Below are 21,409 nucleotides of genomic sequence, written 5' to 3'. Positions count from 1 at the left end.
CACAGTGAGCATTCCGACTGTGCTGGCAGCACAGTTAGTGCTGCTGGTATTGGCATCAGCTCTCTTTTCAAGCTGAAGCCAATGCCGCCGAACTGACCGTCCCACCAGCACCACAGGAACACCATAATATGGCAGTCTGGATTGTTGGCGGCAACTGCCAACTGTTGTATTGGCGGTCCGACCTTAATCAGGCTGCAACTGACGAAAGTAATGAGTGCTTAAGTATTGTATTGTTTACAAGAAGTCTTCACCACCATACAGTTAATTCGGTCTCTAGGGAGACCTAATAATTTAAACATTCACTTTACGAAATAATTTGAGTATCCTCAGCATACATGTAAAACACAAAGGTAAAGTACTAGATCAGTCCCTTAGAAGGTGTGGACATAAATTAAAAATAATAGGTAATTGACAGGACCCTTGGAGTAAAAGGAAGAAAATACAGAGAGTGAATGGTCTGCCACGATGGATTGTAACAATCAAGAGTAGCAGTGCCAAAACCAACTTGCCTCAGGATTCTGTAGAGGACCACCCAGCTAACAGAGTTATTTGCCACCAGCAATACAATCATCTCTTTAATCTGCTGCCAGAAGCAGGTCACTCAGTAGCAACCAGTGACGTTCCAGCAGGCATACCCCACAGGAAAGAAGCGAAATTAGTGGAAAATTAGATGATTACTTGTTGCACAATCAAGAAATAAATTAATTTGTTAATCCTATTATCATAGTCTCTGATTTGTTGTCCACTGGTTTTGTCTTGTATTTTTTGCTTGTTTTCAAATGTCTTGCGATGTAAAATGTAAAAATCTAGCATTACATACTTAAGCCCGATATATTTCATATTTTTTAGAAGAAATTTAAATGAATGCCTGTGCCTATAAGAAACACTCCAGCCAAAACTAAAATGCATTTTCTCTTATTTTAGAAACCCCATCCTTCTGAAATGCTCTGCAGTAGCCAGACATACTATCAGTCACTTAAAAATTATCACCTACAAGATGAATTTTGTGATTAGCATTTTTTTGTATTTATAAATAACACCACATTAGTAACCTTTGCATCGATGCGGACTTAACATGAGCGGAAAGGCCATACACGGTTGTTTGCATTTGAGGCAATAGGCACGCAGGTGTAATGGCTTTGTGAATGGGAAAATCTGCCACTGTTAAAGATCGATGAGAAGGAATGCGTTGCCCTTCCTTTGCCCACGTTGGTTAGAGAGGCAACAAAACTACTCATATAGAAGGAAATTATAGGCAAGAGACCCTGGTTTCAAAGAACTCGTGAAAATGCACCTATGTGAACACAGAAAATTATTGAAAGAACATATCTATAGGTTACATTATCATCATCTTCCTAGCACTCTCCTGCCAATAGTACAGTCACATAGCACTTTGTGCATGCTTTGTCATGCTCTGTCTTGGGTCCTCTTTTTCTGCATCAAGTTGACCTATGGTAGCTCTTATTACAGAAAATGTGCAACTATTTGGTTGACTAACTGAAGGATTCTTATTGATATCTAAATATGTCATACTAATGCCGGGAAAAAGCATATTGTGCAGGACCATTTGATGTTTTTGGTCAATAGGTTACATAACCATACTAGAAGCATTCAGATCTAGTAACTCAGTTAACAGGTGCAAACACTCCAGCTTTTGGTCTGGATGGAGCCAGCTTTAGCTCTCTGCCAGACATCATCTGTTTTCGGTCTATCTAGAGACAGCTTTAGTTTTTACCAGAGCTCATGCCATAACAAAATAAGCATTTGCAAACCCAGTATGTCTGGCTTTTAACAGCATCCCTTGCATTTTAAAATGGATTTCTCATTCTTTGTTATCAATAAAGTATGTCAAAATGCTTTCAGAAGTTGCCGCCGTGCGTACACACACTGCTGCACCATGGATGTCCTGCCATTACTGTAACTGCGCAGGGACCACAGCAGCCATAACAGCTGCCACAACAACCATCATCATGGCAGCAACAACTGCCACAACAAAAAAGGCCCCAGTGGGATGGTCCACAGCAATAACAGCAGCTATAACCTCAGCATGGCCAACAGCAGCCACCACACCAAAGACAAGTGTTTGGGGTGTTACACCCACCTAATAAATGTAGAGCTGTCTGAAGACAGGGACAAGAGGAGTGACCACAGTTGTAACCACTGAGAAAAACAGATGTGAAATTAGTCGAATTCTCAAATTAGTATCAGTCATTGTTAATTACTCTCTGCCACATTCCAGTCCATCTTTTTTTTTTGCTCACTGTGTCCGTAAAGATAGGGACTACCATATCCAAATTAGCTTCCCACCGGCTCCAGTAGGAACAGTCCAGTGCAAACTGTTATGACAAGTGCCCTCTGAATAGGAACCTAAGCATTCCCTAAACCACGTCCGTTCTTGCAGAGCCTCATCACTGAGGTAGAGCTCGAGGCACTGGACAGAGAGCCCTGGACACATGTCTGAGCATAATCTTCGGAGTTTGGGTGTCTGTCCCAGAAAAAACAAATAAGCAATGGCAAGGCCTAAGGTCTGTCTTCAATGTACCAATGCGTGAAAACACATTGGGCCTGATTACAACTTTGGAGGAGGTGTTAATCCGTCCCAAAAGTGACGGTAAAGTGACGGATATACCACCAGCCGTATTACGAGTCCATTATATCCTATGGCACTCGTAATACGGCTGGTGGTATATCCGTCACTTTACCGTCACTTTTGGGACGGATTAACACCTCCTCCAAAGTTGTAATCAGGCCCATTATGTAAAAACATGCGTATAGACTGTTATATCTCTATGCAACCTGCCTCTTTCTGAGCATTCTGTCAGTGCTCTGTTTTTCCCCATGCTTATGGTGACATGTAGCAGGATACATGGTGACATTTTACAAATATTCTCTGCGCATTTCAGCATGCATGTCTTTTTATGTGTTAAAACCAGGGGCATAGCTTTGGGAGGGCGGAGGGGATGAGGGCAGTGTTGGGGTGTTACACCCCTCCTAACAAATGTATTTTGTGATAAATTGTTGGGTACAGGTTCTTTCAGTTGGGTATGGTGAAGTGTCTCGGATTTCACAAGGAAGTTTTACACACACATACAAAAACTCACACACACTCTCACCCTCTCTGTGTTTGGAAAGACTTTAAACATGTTGGTTATTTCACACAATAATGTGCTTTCTCTCACTTACCACTCCTAACAGTCACATTCCTCTGTTTTTCTGCTGCCCTTCTAAGCCCGCCTTGTACGCCCTGTTTGTCGTATAATTTATTTTAACATGATATGAAACCGTGATTGTCGGGAAATGTGAAGCTCACACCCCTCAATCTTACAGACCAAGCTACGCCCCTGGTAAAAACACTGAGACTCAAATTTATACTTTTTTAGCGCCCCATTTGTGTAATTTTCTGATGCAAAATCAGCGCAAACTTACCAAATACAATTATATTTTGTTTGTGCCTCTCTCGCGTAAAAAAATGATGCAAATGCGGCGCTAAAAAAGTATAAATATGGGCCTAAAGCCGGAGTAGTTGGCTTTGCCAATGCTTGCTTTAATTTTACATGGGAAGTATTTGCACAGTTGTTTAATGAGTCTTACCCCATCTGTCCTATCCCCTTCTGTCAGTGGCAGCATTTCAGACCAGAGGGGCCTCGGGGCTTACAAATTATAGTACTGATCGGTACAAGAACAGTTGTTACAAGTATTATAAACTACCAATCTGGTCAAACATCAAGTAGCAAACTCTTTGCATTGTTCACGCAGTTCACATGCTCTGCTCCCTGAATAAAATGCATTTACTCTCTTCACTTGTAAACATAGAAAGTAAATAATGCTATCGGGAGCTCTGGGTGTAACCGTTCACCCAATCAGCCGATAAGTTAACCACAGTCTTCAGTAAATAAACTAATTTGTAGCCAGTCTCAGTGTGACGCACTTTCGAATGTTCCTAGCTAGAACAGTATAGTATGCTGGGCCTAACGGCCCCTGCAGGTCTATTTGACAATCGTGCTAATTATTACATAAATATATTTAGCGTCAGCCATTGGACAGTGCTGCATGCAATGAGAAAGGTTACATTATGCGAACCGATGAAACTCACGTCTTATGCTGAAATACTAAAGTGTAAAAACTTACGGTGTTCTTCTGAGAAACCATATCCTACAAAGTGAAAAGAAAGAGAAAGAAATGTCAATACGTCCAAGTTAGACGGGTTTTTAAATATCTGTCTTGTTCCCAGTGGGAAGACAAAATGAGGCATCAATAGGCAAAAAATAGAACTACAGTGCCCCCACATGAGAACATTTTTTTAGCAGATGCAATGATAATTGCCTAACAGAATCTGCTGTGGGCCTTGTGGGCGCTCTGTGTTTTAAGGCACATCTGGTGTATATTGATCCCAAGTGATAGTAAAACAGCATGTGTTGAAAAATACGTATAATCTAATCTTCTGGTCAGCAGGTTGAAACGTACCAATGCATAAAGGTAGTCCAGAGGCAGGATTCTGAGAGAACCCTTTTATTTCAAGTGAAGATTTGGGGAAACAACATAAATGGAGCTGTATCACAGTTTTCAAGCAATTTAACTGTTCAATCAGTTCATGAAGGGGCCCTACAAGTGAATGAGGATTTATGACATCCTTTTAGCTAACATAAGTAACACAGTTTACATTTATGCAACACAACCTCACATATAACTGCGTGTTCCAGGCTGACAGTGACTGCGGTCGAACATTAGGAGGGCAGGGAACTGGTGTGTAAGTGTTAAAAAATGTATGTGTTTTAAATGTGTCCTAATCCACCTACTTTCATTACCTCTTACTGCTCAATTCCTTTACATCAGCTCTCAACCTGGCTCCCCCATCCAATGCTTAATTTGTAAACGAATACATACCGGGCCCAAAGTTTTGCTCAGAAGCCAATAGTTAGCGCTATTGAATGTCGGGTGCCGAATATCAATGCTTCATAGTTTTGATTCCACGTCCTTCCTCTTTAATCCAGCACCAGACAATCCCTGACCCCTTTATTTCCCTCTTGCAGGTTCTTTTTCACCACTGCTTTCTTCCTTCGTCACTGATTTTCCATCTTTCTCTTCCTCCTTGTTTCTCTCTTTCTAGTTTTACTCTCTCTTGCTCGGGGCAAAGTCTGTTGAGGAAAAATATGTGTCGGTCCCCAATAATGAGTGCTTAAAGGCCCCATCTGCAACCACCATCTCAAATTTAGCACTGCTTCCTTCCTATCTTCCTACACCACTCCATCAGAATCCCCTTCTCTCTTACCGTGCTCTCAAACTAGCAAATATATCTTACCCCCTCGTGGGGTCCTCCTCATCCCATTCCTTACTTCTGAGGGATTGCCCCTCTCCCAACAGACATAGCACACGAGTACTTCTTCTAATTATTTAAAAAATCATTTTTTTAATATAATGACTGCTCCCTACTTAGCTCCTCCTGCTTTTGTTACTGTCCGCAAAGTGGTAAGCAGATTTTAATATTATTTAGCAAATTTATAATATTGAGTGTAAAATTGATGCAATTCAACTCTTTGCATGTTTTATGTGTTTTACAATTGGCACCTCACATAGGCATTGCAGGAGTGCGTGGTTCTCCATGGTTGTACTGTCCTCAGATGTGCTCCCAGACCATGTGCTGAACGTGACAGGGAGGCAATGCTACATCTGAGATCTGGACATTCGGGAGCCGATATGTGTGGCTCCTTGAGCCTCTACTGGTGTCTTCTGTAGATGTGCACTGGGTAGGGAAAAGCAACAAGGTTATCAGCTAGCCAGATCTCATGAGAATTGATCTGGTTACCTGGTAAGAGTATGAAAACAGAAAGTACATATTGCATTTAACACATTGTGGTTCTTCCTGTGGAAAATAATTGCAAAGCATGTGGAGTACCAAAAAAATCTTAAGCCCCCTGAGCAAGGGATGCCTGAAGAATTATTGCAAATTTATAAAGGGGACCTGCAGTCACTCATTAAGGAGGCTGTGGATATGGCCTTTAAGGAAAGGGAACCGTCTACCAAAGAGACTAAGGTTGGATGATGCTTTAGACAATCCGGAGGACCCTAGAGACAGCTATATTCAGCCTCATCAGCTTAACGAGGTCCTGGCTCATATTAGAGATTACATTTTGAGTGGACAGTCTCAGCAGAAATTTGCCTTTCGCAGTGACATACTACTTGTCCCTTCCTCAATTCCATCTTGTCTGTCAGAAGTTCAGGAGCCCATGATTGGATCCCTTTGCCTCCCCAGAGAATGCACAGTGCCCTCTATTTTTGCACAGAGATGACCTCCCCTCTAGCATGAGCAGTAGATGCTCTGGCTATTCCATGGCCTCCGGGGTTGCCATAGGTTTTTCCTTAAATTCCTTTCCTGCCAAAGGTTCTCCAGAAGATCATAATGGAGAAGGCCCAGGCAACCCTGATTCTACCTTACTGGCCTGGGAACTATTGGTTTCCTTTCCTTCTAGCTCTATCCAAGGGTTGTTTATTTAATCTCCTACACAACCAGTCTCCCCTTCAATATCCAGTGCTGTCTCACCAGATGGTAAAGCAGCTGCATCTGACGGTCTGTCCATTGAATGAGTAGGGTTAGAGAATTTAGTCTACTCTTCCCAAGTAGCTCTGGAGATACAATCAAATCATCTCATAAACATTCTACCCTGAAATTCTATCAAACCCCTGGAATTCCTTTTCAAAATGCTGTTCCACTATATCAGAGGATCCTACTGTTCTTGATTCCTTTAAGATTCTTGGTCTCTTCCAAGATGGTTTTATAAAGGGATTGACTCCTAGTACTCTTTCCTCTCAACGGGCAGCAATAAAAGCTTTCCCTACTTTTTCTGATGATTTCACCACTGTTTCTCCTTTAGGATTAAGGTTACTCAAGTGCTTCAGGTTACAGAGTCCTTCTATTTGGAAGGCAATTTCTTCCTGGGATCTGCCTATTGTTTTATGTGGGTTACAGGGTTACGGGGTGCTCCTTTTGAACCCCTGGAAGAAGCAGTTTTGGTCTGGTTGTCTGCTAAGATAGTAGTGTTGGTGGCTACTTCAGCAAGACATCTGAGGAATTAAGGGGCTCTAATGGCCACCTTTCTCTAGCTTAAATTATTTCCTGATTGAGAGGTACTTAGTTTGGACCCCAAGTTATTCCTAAAGTTTCCACTACCTTCCATTATTCTCAGGATTTCAATTTACCTGTTGTTCCAGATCCATGTGGGAAATCTCTTCTCTCTGCTCTAGATGTCCGAAGGGCTATTCTGATTTATTTAGAATGCAAAAAACCTTTTCGTTTATCAAACTCTTTGCTTACTGCGTATGGTTCTTCTGCAAAAAGAAAGAAGGTTCATACTCTGACCCTGAGTAGGTGGGTCCATCAGGCCATGGCTTGTGCATATTCTTCATTGGGGAAACTTCTTACGACTGATGTCCAGGGCCGTTCCACTAGGGCAGTTTCAACTTCCCAGGCAGAAATAGAAGTTTCCTTGTTGGAAATTTGACAAGCAGCCACTTATTCTTCTCAACAGACTTTCATTAATCACTCTCATCTTTCTATTTGTGATGATTTAAATGTCCATTTTGGATCAAAATTTCTGACTACGGCACTGAAGTAATTCTTTTTTTCTAATAAACATATTTGGCATTTGAACCCCAATGGTCCTCCTCGTCCCAGTCCTCAGTCCTTTTCCCTCCCTCCCTCCCTCCCTGGTTACAAATAAAGGTCAGCAGGTTGGTAGCACAACAGGAGAAGGTGAGGAGTCATTAAATTAAAAAAGTGTTTTAAAAGAAATAGAAGTACTTATGTGCTACATCTGTCCATAGAAGGACAATCACTCAGATGTAAGGACCTGGACGAGGAGGACCCCTAATCAGGGAATTAAGATTACCCGTAATCAACCGGTTCATTTCCTTTCAACTGACTGATTTTCCAGGGACTAACCACCATCTTTAGAGAGTTTCATTATGATTGCTCTTTTGCATGAGGAATTAAAGGAGGTATCAGTAATTCATGCTGCGATTCCCCTGCTTGTTCCACAGTCCTCCACTCTCCCACCCTGAGTAAGTCATTCAGAGTCTCCATCTCTTTCGCCCAAAGAGCCACGTTAAAATTAAGAGGTGACTAGTAATTAAGGAATAAAAGAGAAAACAAGGGGTCCAGAAGCATCCAAACACTTCAGCATCAAGTGGCGGGAACTTGCTCTAGACACTACGGCCCAGATTTCTACTCTGTTTGCACTGAATTAGCGTATTTTTTTATGATACGAATTCAGCGCAAACTTAACTCCATATTTATATTTTGATGCTAGACTAGTCTAACGTAAAAAAATTTGAGTTAAAAGTCACTTTTTGGATGTGTGAACCCACCTTGCGTCAATGAATTGCAAGGTAGGCATTCTCATCCAAAAAATGACTCTAAGGCCCTAGCCCCTTATTTAGCCTCCCGTGCAAAAATGGTGCAAAGGAGGGAGGCGGGCCTAAATAATGGCGCTAAGCCTGCTTAGCGTAATTATTTAACACCTGGGTCAGGGCAGGCGTTAGTGGACCTGTGGACCTATTTCCATTGGACAAACACCATGGAAAGAGCCACAGGTGCCCTCCCCAAGCCCCAGGAACACCCCCACCAACACCAGAGGGACACCACTGGATGGGGGACCCCATCCCATGTAATTATAGGTAAGTAAAGGTAAGTATTTTCATTTTTTAAAATTTCCAATGGGGTCCCTGAATTGGGCCTCCCTACATGGCACTGGGTGCAATGGCCATGCCCAGGGGACCCTTGTCCCCTGTGCTGGCCATTGGGGTGGTGGGCATGACTCCTGTCTTTCATAAGACAGGACTCATGTGGTATGGATGGTTTCGCGTCAAGAAATGACGCTAGGCTGGTTATAGTCATCTTTTTTTACTCTAACCAGCCTAATGTCATTATTTGCTGCAAAACACCATTCTCCCCTACCGCCACCCCCACCCGCTAACGTAATTTTCCATGACGTTAGCCCTCCCTTTGCGCCGGATTGCGCCATTCCATAAATTTGGTGCCCGGCTGGCATCCTGGAATGGCGCAAGCTGGTGCTATACTTTTTGACGTGAAACAGCGTAAAAGTAGTTTTGCGTCAAAAAGTATACATCTGGGCCTAGGTGACACTGGTATGCATGCATGTATTTTTACTATACACTTGTTGCTGTTGTATCAAAAATCGTAGCATAAGCATAACTAAGTAATTTGCATTATAACAACCAACGAGTTTATACCTCTGTATATTATCTTTCAGTATTGAGCTTGTTATGTTCAAAGTGTAAGTGACTTTCAAAAGTATAAGTGATTATAATTCAACACAAAATGCATTAAGAGTTGTGAAGTAATTCAGTTCAGCTCAGAAGAGTAGCAATCAGTGATACAGCTGGTATAGTGGTCCTGGGACCCACAGGGGTAGGGGGCTCCAACCTGCTCTGCACCAGTTGAGTTATTTTAAGAGCCTTCCTTTCTCGTTTTCTCAGGTTTTTTTATAGAAGTGACTGCTTGGGGCCTAGCTGCATGTTTACAGAGACGTTTTAAGGCATGGGGAAGTGGGTAATTGTCCAGCGGCCCCACGTTCCAAGTCCCCACCCCGGGAAAGTGAACTTTCTCTCTATTCAACCTCTGTCTATTCTATTTCTCCCTCTAAACTGTTCTTCCTCTCTGCGTGCATGTACCTCTGACTCTCTCCTCATCTTGAGGAGTTTTAAGGTTCATGCGAGACATATTTTAACTGTTTTTGTGACCTTGATAAACATTAATATATAATTTAGTATTGTTTGGCATGATGATGCTTGAATTCGCAGGAAAAGGGTAATAAAATTCGCATTTGATTGTACGGCTGCCCCCAAAATATGTCTCGCCTGGAGCCTCCAAAATCCTTACCATGACACTGTGTTTACTGCTGTCAGAGGTGAGGAGGCACGAGTGGAACGGAAGAGAAAGCAATAGACAGGCACAAGGCAGGCATCAGAGTCGATATTTGAGACACTTTATACAGCCGGGATGTGGGCTCCTCTTCCTCCCCCAATCCCCAATCATAGTGATAAAGGGCAGAGGCATGACACACAGAGGCCAGCGTACAGAAGGCAGCCTTCAAGGAAGCTTGGAAAGTTGCCCTCAGAATCACCAACCTATACTGAGCAGCCTCTGTTGGGACTCCTCCCTCACAGAGGAAGAATTAGAAGAGGTCTTCAATAAAGAAGCAGAGAAGCAGCGCTCATTGGAAGGGGGCGTACAGCTAATGCCTACAGAAACAAGCGCATGTTAGCCCTTTACCAATAAGTCAAAGGTACTCAATTCATCACAAAACTGTGGTCTCGCGGACATAAAGGATGCCCAAGATTAGGACAAGATGGGATGCCCTAAACAAAATTCTAACAGCCATAACCAACGCAGCGATCTTTTATACAGACAAATTTGATATTCTAATTCAAATCCTGCAAAGTTTGGCGACCACCACAATGGCAGTTGACAACAAGTTGGACAGGTTAAATGCACTCACCAGAAGAGCAAAAGCTCACGTTGAGGCCGACAGGGAGCCAGATAAACAGACCTATTGCTGTCGCTGCAGCCCAATCCTGGACAAATTGCAAGAGTTACCATCTATCATGTCCACAAAAGTGACAGACCTAAAACATGAGTCGGAACAGTGGAGAGAGGGCGGGAGGCATTCCCCATGCCTACAAGGCCCAGAGTCAACAAGCAGCCTACAAGAAGGAGTGCCTAAAGAGGCAGCACAGGAAGGAGCAACCCCGCATGGGATATAGGAGAAATAGAAGAAAGCTCAAACAAAGAGCTCAAAACAGTGGAAGCACCCTTCATACCCGTTCCGACTAGGAAAAACAAAAAACATTTAAGGAAAATGTACAATAAAACAGCCATGGGTCAGGAAAAGAAAGACTCACCTATTTCCAGATAAAACAATGACAGCCCACGAGAGGGAAAATCCAAGGAAAAGTGCCGGGAAAAAGCAGAAAAGACAGAGCACAAGCCTCCCACCCATTGGGCTGATACTGAGTCTCAGTTCACAACAGGTCAGTTAACAACCTTGCAACGGGAATCAATCCTCAAAGGCAGCAGGAAGACGGAAGAATAGTGTTAACCGGATGCTGGAACATGCGAGCCCTGGTTTATTAAATGCAATAGGAGAAGTCGTAGGATCACAACAAAATTCCGCAAGTGCCGTAATCTACCTGCAGTCAGAAGTCCCTGAAACCACCTTCCAGACGTCAACAGCAGGGACCCAGGATAGAACAGTGTCACACCTGGCTTTTTTGCAAGGTCATCCCCAATCTTTTTGCTTCCTTCCACCTATATTTTCAGATCTATATTTGTTGGCTTTGGGACTCTGGGCACTTTACCACTGCTAACCACCAGTGCTAAAGTGCATAGGCTCTCTGTGTAAAGTATATGGTTGATTGGCTTTCCATGATTGGCATATTTGATTTACTAGTAAGTCCCTAGTAAAGTGCATTAGAGGTGCCTAGTGCATGTAAATCAAATGCTACTAGTGGGCCTGCGGCACTGATTGTGCCACCAACATAAGTAGCCCTGTAAACATACCTCAGACCTGCCACTGCAGTGTCTGTGTGTGCAGTCTTGCACTGCCAATTCGACTTGGCAAGTGTACCCACTTGCCAGGCCTAAACCTTGCCTTTTTATACATGTAAGGCTCCCCTAAGGTAGGTCCTAGCTAGCCCCATGGGCAGGATGTATGTTAAAGGTAGGACATGTACTTATGTGATTTACATGTCCTGACAGTGAAATGCTGCCAAAGTCCATTTTCAGTGTTGCAAGGCCTATCTCTCTCATCGATTAACATGGGGGCTGCATTTAAATATTGTTAAAGCGCAGATTCCCTTTGGGAGCTGTTAGAAATGAGGTCTTTGGTTGACAGTCAGGTTACCCCCTGTTCAAGGAAGGACCCTCACTCTAGTCAGGGAAAAAGAGCATCACCCTCAGCTAACCCCTGCTTACCCCCTTGGTAGCTTGGCAGAGCAGTAGGCTTAACTTCAGAGTGCTAGGTGTAAAGTATTTGTAACAACACACACACAGCAACTTAATGAAAACACTACAAAATGACACAACACCAGTTTAGAACAATAGGAAATATTTATCTAAACAAAACAAGACCAAAACGACAAACATCCGACATACACAAGTCAAGTTATGAATTTTTAAAAATGAAACTCAAAAATAGCGCTTAGAAACACAAAATGCTTCGATGAGGTGTTAACACGGTGTCGTGACGGTGTCGTTCCCAACAAGCCAACACCAGCGCCGCCGGACACGGAGTCGCGTAGACCCCCAAGTACAGTACCTTTGGTGAAGAGTGAAAACAAGTCGATGAGCGAAGTCGGGGATCGCGGCGTCTGTGCGAAACGTTGAATCCGCGCACTTCGAACGACGTCAGTCACGACGTGGTGCGGCAACTTCCACGGAGTCGTGGACTTCAGCGGGGCTGCAGCGGTGTCGGGCCGGCGAAGGTCGTCACGTTCCAGCAAAGATCACAGAGTCGGGTGCAGGCGGCGTCACCGGATTCAGCAGCGGCGTCGGTCCGAAGATGCCCAAAGTCGATTTCCTTGGATTTCCACCAGTTTTTCTTTCAAGGGCCCAGGGACTGGATAGGGCACCACTTGTCAGAGCAGGAGTCTCTCCAGAGACTACAAGTGCTGGCAGAGAGAAGTCTTTGTTGTCCCTCAGACTTCAAACAACAGGAGGCAAGCTCTAAATCAAGCCCTTGGAGATTTCTTCACAAGATGGAAGGCACACAAAGTCCATTCTTTGCCCTCTTACTCTGGCAGAAGCAGCAACTGCAGGATAGCTCCACAAAGCACAGTCACAGGCAGGGCAGCACTTCTTCTCAGCTCTTCAGCTCTTCTCCAGGCAGAGGTTCCTCTTGATGTCCAGAAGTGATCTAAAGTCTGTGGTTTTGGGTGCCCTTCTTATACCCAATTTCTCCTTTGAAGTAGGCCTATTTCAAAGTAAAGTCTCTTTTGAATGTGAAATCCTGCCTTGCCCAGGCCAGGCCCCAGACACTCACCAGGGGGTCGGCGACTGCATTGTGTGAGGACAGGCACAGCCCTTTCAGGTGTAAGTGACCACTCCTCCCCTCCCTCCTAGCACAGATGGCTCATCAGGAAATGGAGACTACATCCCAGCTCCTTTTGTGTCACTGTCTAGTGTGAGGTGCAACCAGCCCAACTGTCAAACTGACCCAGACAGGGAATGCACAAACAGGCGGAGTCACAGAAATGGTATAAGCAAGAAAATGCTCACTTTCTAAAAGTGGCATTTTCAAACGCACAATCTTAAAATCAACTTTACTAAAAGATGTATTTTTAAATTGTGAACTCAGAGACCCCAAATTTACATGTTCATCCGCTCCCAAAGGGAATCTACACTTTAGTCAGATTTTAAGGTAGCCCCCATGTTCACCTATGAGAGGGACAGGCCTTGCAACAGTGAAAAACGAATTTAGCAATATTTCACTGTCAGGACATATAAAACACATTACTATATGTCCCACCTTAACCATACACTGCACCCTGCCATGGGGGCTACCTAGGACCTACCTTAGGGGTGCCTTACATGTAAGAAAAGGGGAGGTTTGGGCCTGGCAAGTGGGTACACTTGCCAAGTCAAATTTACAGTTAAAACTGTACACACTGACACTGCAGTGGCTGGTCTGAGACATGATTACAGAGCTACTTATGTGGGTGGCACAACCAGTGCTGCAGGGCCACTAGTAGCATTTGACTTACAGGCCCTGGCACCTCTAGTGCACTTTACTAGGGACTTACTAGTAAATCAGATATGCCAATCATGGATAAACCAATCATATATAATTTACACAGCGAGCATATGCACTTTAGCACTGGTTAGCAGTGGTAAAGTGCTCAGAGTTCAAAAGCCAACAGCAACAGGTCAGAAGAAATTAGGAGGCAGGAGGCAAAAAGATTGGAGATGACCCTGCATAAGCCAACAGCAACAGGAGCAGATAGAAATTTGGCGTTTAGGGTCTCTGAGCTCGCAATTTAAAAATACATCTTTTGGTGAAGTTGGTTTTTGGATTGTGTGTTTGAAAATGCCACTTTTAGAAAGTAGCCATTTTCTTGCTTAAACCATGCTGTGACTCTGCCTGTTTGTGGATTCCCTGTCTGGGCCAGTTTGACATTTGGGCTGTTTGCATCTCTCTCTAGACAGTGACACAAAGGGGGCTGGGGTGTAGCCCGTACATCCTGATGAGCCATCTGTGCTGGAAGGGAGAGGAGGAGTGTTCACTCACACCTGAATGGGCTGTGCCTGCACTCACACAATGCAGTCTCCAACCTCTTGGTGTGTGGCTGGGGTCTGCCCTGGACAAGAAAGGGTCTTACAGACACTTGAGACTTTACTTTGAAGTTTGCCAACTTCAAAGGCAGAAAAGGGTGTAAGAAATGAACCCAAAACCCCAAACTTTAGATTACTCAAAGGATTCAAGAGGAACCTCTGCCTGGTGACGCCTGAATTACTGAGGAGAAGTGCTGCCCTGGCCTGTGACTGTGCTGTGTTGGGCTATCCTGCAGTTACTGCTTCTGCCTGTGCAAGGGGACAGAGACTGGACTTTGTTGCATTCCTGCTTGAGAAGTGACTCCAGGGGCTTGGAATAGAGCTTGCCTCCTGTGTTGAAGCCTCAGGGACAGCAAAAGCTTCACCAACCAGACCTGAGCTCTACTTGCTGTGGACTCTAGCTTGCCAGAAGGTGCCATTCCAGTTCCTGTACTCCTTGAAGTGAATCCCTGGAGAAAGACCAGTGTAACGACGCCGGACGACTCAGTGCTACTTCGCAAAAGATGCTGCTGCCCAGAACCGCAACACTGCTTGCTCCAAGGCCAGGGACATCCCTGAGTGCGACAAATCTGACAGGCCTATGAGCTGACGCTGCTACCCCGGAAACGCAATGCTGCCTGCCCCGAGGCCGTGGACCTCGTAGAAGTCCTACGACCCTGTAGGCCTCACGTCGCTGCAGCCGCTGATCCCGCATGACTTCGCTGACACCAGAGTGTCGTAAGTCCAACATCTGTGACAATCCAAGGCCATTGCAGCGCCTGTGGCCCTGTGACATCATTGCGACCCTGTGAGGTTGCCCCGCATCATCGTGACTCCGCCGGACTTCGCATCTTCCGGAACCAAGGGACCGGCTTCGCATTTGGCGCCGCTTCATCTCCACTGCTATGTAGTGAGGACCCGATGCCGTTGCGCGATGCCACAGTGCTTCTACCCCGTGGCACCGGAACTGACAGAGCATCAGACCCAGCAACGCCACTCTCCCCGACTCCGTGCATCGGCCTGTTTTCTACGTGTTCCTTAGGGTACTGTAACCGGGGGGGTGGAAAAACTCCTTAAACGGCGCCATTGCCGTCGCATTGTAGGAAACGGCTTTGTCATGACACTGCATAATACCAACTTGCAGTATTGTGCCTCAAGGCACTGTTTTCATACTTCTTAGTGCTAAATTCATATTTGTAACTGTGTTTTGTGAATTTTTTATCGTATTTGGTCTTGTTTATTTAGATAAAATATTTACTATTTTTCTAAACCTGTGTTGTGTCATTTTGTAGTGGTTCACTGTATTACTCTGTGTGTTTGTACGAATACTTAACACGTTGTCTCTGAGTTAAGCCCGCCTGCTCGTGGCAAGCTATCAATGGGGTGAGCGGGGGCTAACCGAGTGTGATTCTCCTTTACTCTGACTAGAGTAAGGGTACTTGCTTGGACAGGGGGTAACACGATTGCTAACCAAAGACCCCATTTCTAACAAACAGAAACTGGCCAAGGAATTGTCCTTAGTCGTGAAGCACTATCTAAAACAACAAGAAAGGTGGAGTCCTGTGAAAACTGTCTCCAAGTGGATCAATACGAGACATCCATCCAGGCAACCCAGCCCACAAGGGCTCCCGACGGTACAATTGTGCAATTTGGTGACATCACCCATGTGGGGTCCCTATCTTGGGCCCCAAGAATAATGCGGCCCTATGTAAACCCTCCAGCCTAGTCAGTATAGCATGCTCACGACTAATCAGGTGCCCTATGTGGCAGAGCAAAATGCAATTGTAGATGTCATGCTTACATCCGCCCTTCACACCACAAAAAGTGACAAGACAGCAGATAAACACTTGCTACCCTAAAGAGATAGGAGTGCTTACACCCTAATTATTCGTCCGACATATAAATCCCAGGGCCCATGGGATATCCTCAATCGAGGAAACCTCATGAGAATCTGCAGGGCAATCCTAGGCTTGGAACAAATAAGCAGTAAAGACCTTGAATACGTAGCTTTCTGAGCACCAGGGAAGTGTGATGTAAACAAATGCACTGAAGTTTGTTTCAGCAGCACTGAGATTGTGCAGCTACTGGCGTCAAAATCAGACATATGTGAGGACTGGGGCATAGAGTTAAAAGAAGTGAACAGAGTAAAATATTCATCCTTCCTTACCCTCCAAAGAGACAACGAAAAAACAGACATCAACACGACAACCAACTCCTAGGCAGGCATCACAAGAACATATCTTCTAGGTGCAAAGAGAGCATCCCACACCTTTATAAGGGGTCCAAGTCAGTTCTCAATCTCCATTGCGCAGGGAAACCTAGGGCAGGATATTACCACGAAAGGGGCCAGCAAAATGAGGAAGCCAGCAGGCACAAACTCACCATTCAATCCTGACTCAGACCCTCTTTACAAGGAGGGAGCCGGAACCAGCAACATCAACGTAAACCAAACCTCAGGAACCATGTCTAAATACAAGCAGGGAAATACTAAGATAATATCCTGGAATATTGCGAAAGCCAGTAAAATCGGTCAAGACCATAGTTGGAATCCTTTTTGAGGGACTTTGACATCATCTGCCGACAGGAAACCTGGAAAGAAATGTAAAATCCCTTAGCTGGGTTCCAGGAATTACGAAGCCAGGCAGCAAAAACAAAGCCCATAGGGCACACAAAAGGAGGCCTCCCAACATATAAATAAATCTTTTAACACAAGAAATATTGACCTGCAACCAGACCACATGTTGGAAGTTATTATCGAAAACTGGTTACTGGATCAGTCTGTTATGCCCATTATAATAATAAACATTTATATCAGCCTAAATGCGGCACATAAACAGCATCTATTAGATACAACAGAAAATGAACTGTTAGCCTTAAGAGCCTTGTACGAGAATGCCTCCTGGATTATTACAGGTGACTTTAACTTAAACATGGCCAACCATGGTAAAAGAAGAAGCAGAGAAGATGAATTGGATCAAAGTTTGTGAATACCACAACAAATATCGCTCTTTAGGGACATGGATAAATGTGATCACTTCCTGTAAGAATCATTGAGGTGCTAGGGTTGAGGGCCCTAAACGGCCGATTCCCTAAACACAGCCCAATGAATCTGACTCAGAAGTCAAGGAACTCTGCATCTACCCTAGACTACACCTTTACCTAAATAGCCTTTTTTAAGTTCTTCCATGGCTTCAGCATAAAGGTGAGATGCGAAAGCGACCACTACCCACAAATTATGGAAAAAGCAACCAACAATCATTATGCAGCGCTGCTGCAGAAGATAGAACAGGACCATGTAAGCCATCTACATTGCATAAGATGGTCCAACCTGTGTTTGGAGAAATACGAGGCATGGAAAGCAAACATACTTTCCAACCAAGTGATCCAGGTGGACAAAATCATTTGGGAGGCAAGGTTGTCAGCATTAAGGAACTGTTGGAATCTAATCACCGGCCCAGGGCCTGCCCTCCACCAAGTAATAAACTATGGTTCACACCGGCCTTAAGGCAAGAAAGACAACTGCTCACCAAATCAGCCAGACTCCAAAAGAGACAGCAGCTGGACAACAGCCACCTCTGCACTTTTCGCGATTTAAGAAAGAAATACAAGAAGTCAGTATGGGAGGCAAAACAATCCCACATAGAATAGGAATGGATCAAAATTGTGGAGCCAACCAAAGATAAGAAACGCCATCCCTTGTAGTCAATTGTGAATCAACTTGAGCGCTGGACCACCGGGCACAATAGCAATGCAGTGCCGGAGGGAAGTGGATCGAGCACATCTTGAAGCTCTACAGCGGTAAGAAAACATCGGAATTCATTTCTAACTCTAGTTGTGAGCGGAACCCATAGTCCGTTGAAATACAAAAAGTTGGGGGACAAATCCAATGCTGCAGACTAAGTGGGTTCCCCGGTCCAAATGGCCTCCCCGCAGGAGTTCTAAAACATGACCCTGTCTTCTAGTCCAGTCAGCCCTGCGACATGTTTAACTTCTGCATCAAAGAAAACAAAATTCCGAAATCCTGGAAAGGGGCAATTTTTAATCCAATCTAAAAGAAAGGCCGTTACGGGAACCCAGCCAGCTATCGACTGATTGTACTGCTTGATTTGACGTAAAAACCTTTGTGGGTGTCCTGCTAGAAGATCTGAAGGTATGGGCAACCAAACTTAATCTGATACCGCTGAATCAACCTGGCTTCTAACTCTCATTGAGTACCTCGGATAATCTGACAGCATTAGCTATGTTAGCGGAAAAAAACATAAACAAGAAATTGATCTTTCTGCTTCATGGACTTATCCAAAGCGTTTGATTCAGTAGAACGGCATAGGTTGTGGAGGAAACTATCAAACCTCAATATCTCTCCAGAACTGTTTAAAGTAATACAGCTTCTATACTCTGACAACTGAGCAAGGGTTAAAATAGGCGGTGATGGAAGAGTGTCTGGTAAAATCCAGATAGACAGAGGCGTCAAGCAAGGCTGCGTACTGGCCCAATGCTTTTCAATCTATACCTGGCAGATCAGTGTATTCAATTGAACACCGCTAGCTCCCATCCTCCCAAACTGGGTAATCAGCTCTTAACATCATTACTATACGCAGACGATACTGTCTTATTGAACCTCGCATGTTCAGGCCTGCAAAAAGTACTAAACAGCTTCAATGAGTAATGCAAGACAAACGAGCTGTCGGTAAATTTGGAAAAAAACAAGGTAGTCATCTGGCAAGCGGGTAAATAAGGAAAAGCAATGGCTCTGTGGGGATCAGCCAGTCGGAAGACATCGCTCCTACAAATATCTCGGCGTCTGGCTCCAGGAGCGCTCATTGCATCGCCTGTACCTAAACACCTTAAAAGCAAGAATGGCGTTCCAAATTGCATCCATACAAGCCCTGTCAATGAAACTGCAAAGTCCCACCTGGAGGCCACTCCTCATGGTGATCAAGGTTTTTGCCTTCCCTGGCATATGGTTTGGAAATATTTCCCGGCAAGTTCCACAACTTCATGAACATGGCCCAGAGCAAAGTGTTTCACCTTCTTTTCGGACTTCCACACATCGCCTCACCAGCACAAATCAGGCTGGAATTCGGACTACAAGACCAAGCATTGGTAGAGGATGGGGTGCTCCTCAAATATGCCTCTGTGCTGACACAGGCACAACCGAATACACTAAAAGCACTGATATGAGAAGAAACAGGAGTGTGTTTGCCGAAGTTGCAAATCCATGGGCTAAGAGAATCACCTTGGCAGTAAAGTACTTGCAGGCAGAAGATCCATGGCAAAAATCCCTACCCGACAAACTCTCCAAGCAATTATTAAATAAGCAAATCAAGGGACTTTCGTGGAGCAAGGATAAAGATAAATTTTGAACACGATTGCACACATGGATGACAATTAACACTTACAAGTCCCCGATAGCGCAGCTATAGATAGCAAAAATATTGGAAAAAACGCTAAAAACAAAGGTGCTGCCCGTCAGACTGGGACTACTCCCCTCTTTGAATGCTGTTCCAAAATGGCGCACACTTCCAAACAGAGGGAGATGCAGGCTTTGTGCGTATCACCGGGAAGACTTTCGACACATTCTATGTATGTGTCTGTACCTCAAAAATATCTTCAACTCTAATTGTAATAGATCGTGCCAGCAGGAAATTCTGTCTTGTCATAAAGGATTGACACCACAATGTATGGCATGCTTGGCCAAATTCATCTTAAAAGCTGAGCACCTCCTACAACAGGCGCCAAACAACCACGAATTGTCTGATCTATCAGCCCCTGTCCAAATTAAACACTGCCAGCCTCCATCGCATGAAGACCTGACACAGCTCTTCTTCATTATCTGTAATTCCTCACCCAGTCTCCAGACTGGATAAACTACATTTTAAACAGCTTTTTATACGGGTGACCAATGCAGCACCCTGCTAGATACTGTCTGCCAGTCATCCCCTGAATTGATACAAAAGACACTTGTGACATGACTCGGCTTTTGCACTTTAGTACTTCCTGCTATTACGATTTTATTGGGTTTTTAGCAAGTTGTATGAAACATGGTTTTTATTCAGCTGTCTTATTGCGGTTCTGAAAGCTACATTCTTGTATATGGCAATTGTGATGACTTTTATTAATTATGCAAATAAAGTATTCATTATTCAGGCATCAGAGTCGATATTTGAGACACTTTATACCTCAGGGTAGTTGGCGCCTTTTCCTCCTGATCCACGTTGCTTTATAATTGGATGACTGGGTCACCGAATTACAAACCAGCTCAACTGTGGCAGAATCACAGTTCCAAGAGGGAGATGTGGCATCTATTGGCACGTATGAGTATGGCGCCTCTTGGTGGCTGGCCAGCTCAGGCCTTCATCCACACAGGTAAGTGGCAGGGACCATGGTATCACAGGAACATTAAGCCATTTCGCTATCTTATCTGCATGTGCCTCATTACTTCCTAGTTTCACTTCAATTTTAGTTAGATATAAGATGTGTTGACTTTTTTCATACAAAACAGTTTTTATTCCTGCTACCACCTACCAGATTAGACTAAGGACCTGATTTAGAGTTTAGTGGATGGGTTACTCCGTCATAAACGTGACGGATATCCTGACCATCTTAGTAACAATTCATTATATTCTATGGCACTTATAATAAGGCAAACATGATAAACGTACAAAACATTTGTGACGCAGTATCCCGTCTGCCGATCTCTATATCAGGCCCTGACTTCTGTAGGATTTTTAACTAGGAGTACGCTCGGGCCAAACAGAAAGGCTGTAAGACTCACAAGGGGAAGGGAAAAATCAATAGAAATGCCAGTACAGTACAATTCCTAACTAATTAAATACCTCTTTGTATGACCGTCTGCTGCAGCGCTTTGTGTATGTACACCCATCAATCCGCAGGTTTGAATCTGGGACCCATAAACTAAGATATTCATGCTTTCCAACTGTGATAGAATGACTACCAGTTAAAGAAATAATAAAAATAACACCCACCTACATAATAGTAATAATAATAATACTATTATTTGTCATTTTCCTTCTAGGTATGTCCAGCACTTTCCAGTTATATCAATTATCATTCGTTTTCTTCCGC

At 44.1% G+C, this 21,409-nt stretch overlaps 1 protein-coding gene across 1 annotated transcript in view; it reads right to left on the bottom strand.

Moving 5' to 3' along the window:
• Positions 1 to 21,409, bottom strand: part of MAP3K15 (mitogen-activated protein kinase kinase kinase 15) — a 1,103,876-nt gene that overhangs the window by 814,667 nt on the left and 267,800 nt on the right. The window contains exon 3 of the mRNA XM_069204696.1: positions 4,129 to 4,152. Within this exon, the coding sequence (XP_069060797.1) occupies positions 4,129 to 4,152 (24 nt within the window). The remainder of the gene's footprint in view (positions 1 to 4,128; positions 4,153 to 21,409) is intronic.

The sequence above is a fragment of the Pleurodeles waltl genome, chromosome 8 (genome assembly GCF_031143425.1).
Source record: "Pleurodeles waltl isolate 20211129_DDA chromosome 8, aPleWal1.hap1.20221129, whole genome shotgun sequence".
Classification (NCBI taxonomy): domain Eukaryota; kingdom Metazoa; phylum Chordata; class Amphibia; order Caudata; family Salamandridae; genus Pleurodeles; species Pleurodeles waltl.
This window is presented reverse-complemented; position numbering and strand designations above follow the sequence as displayed.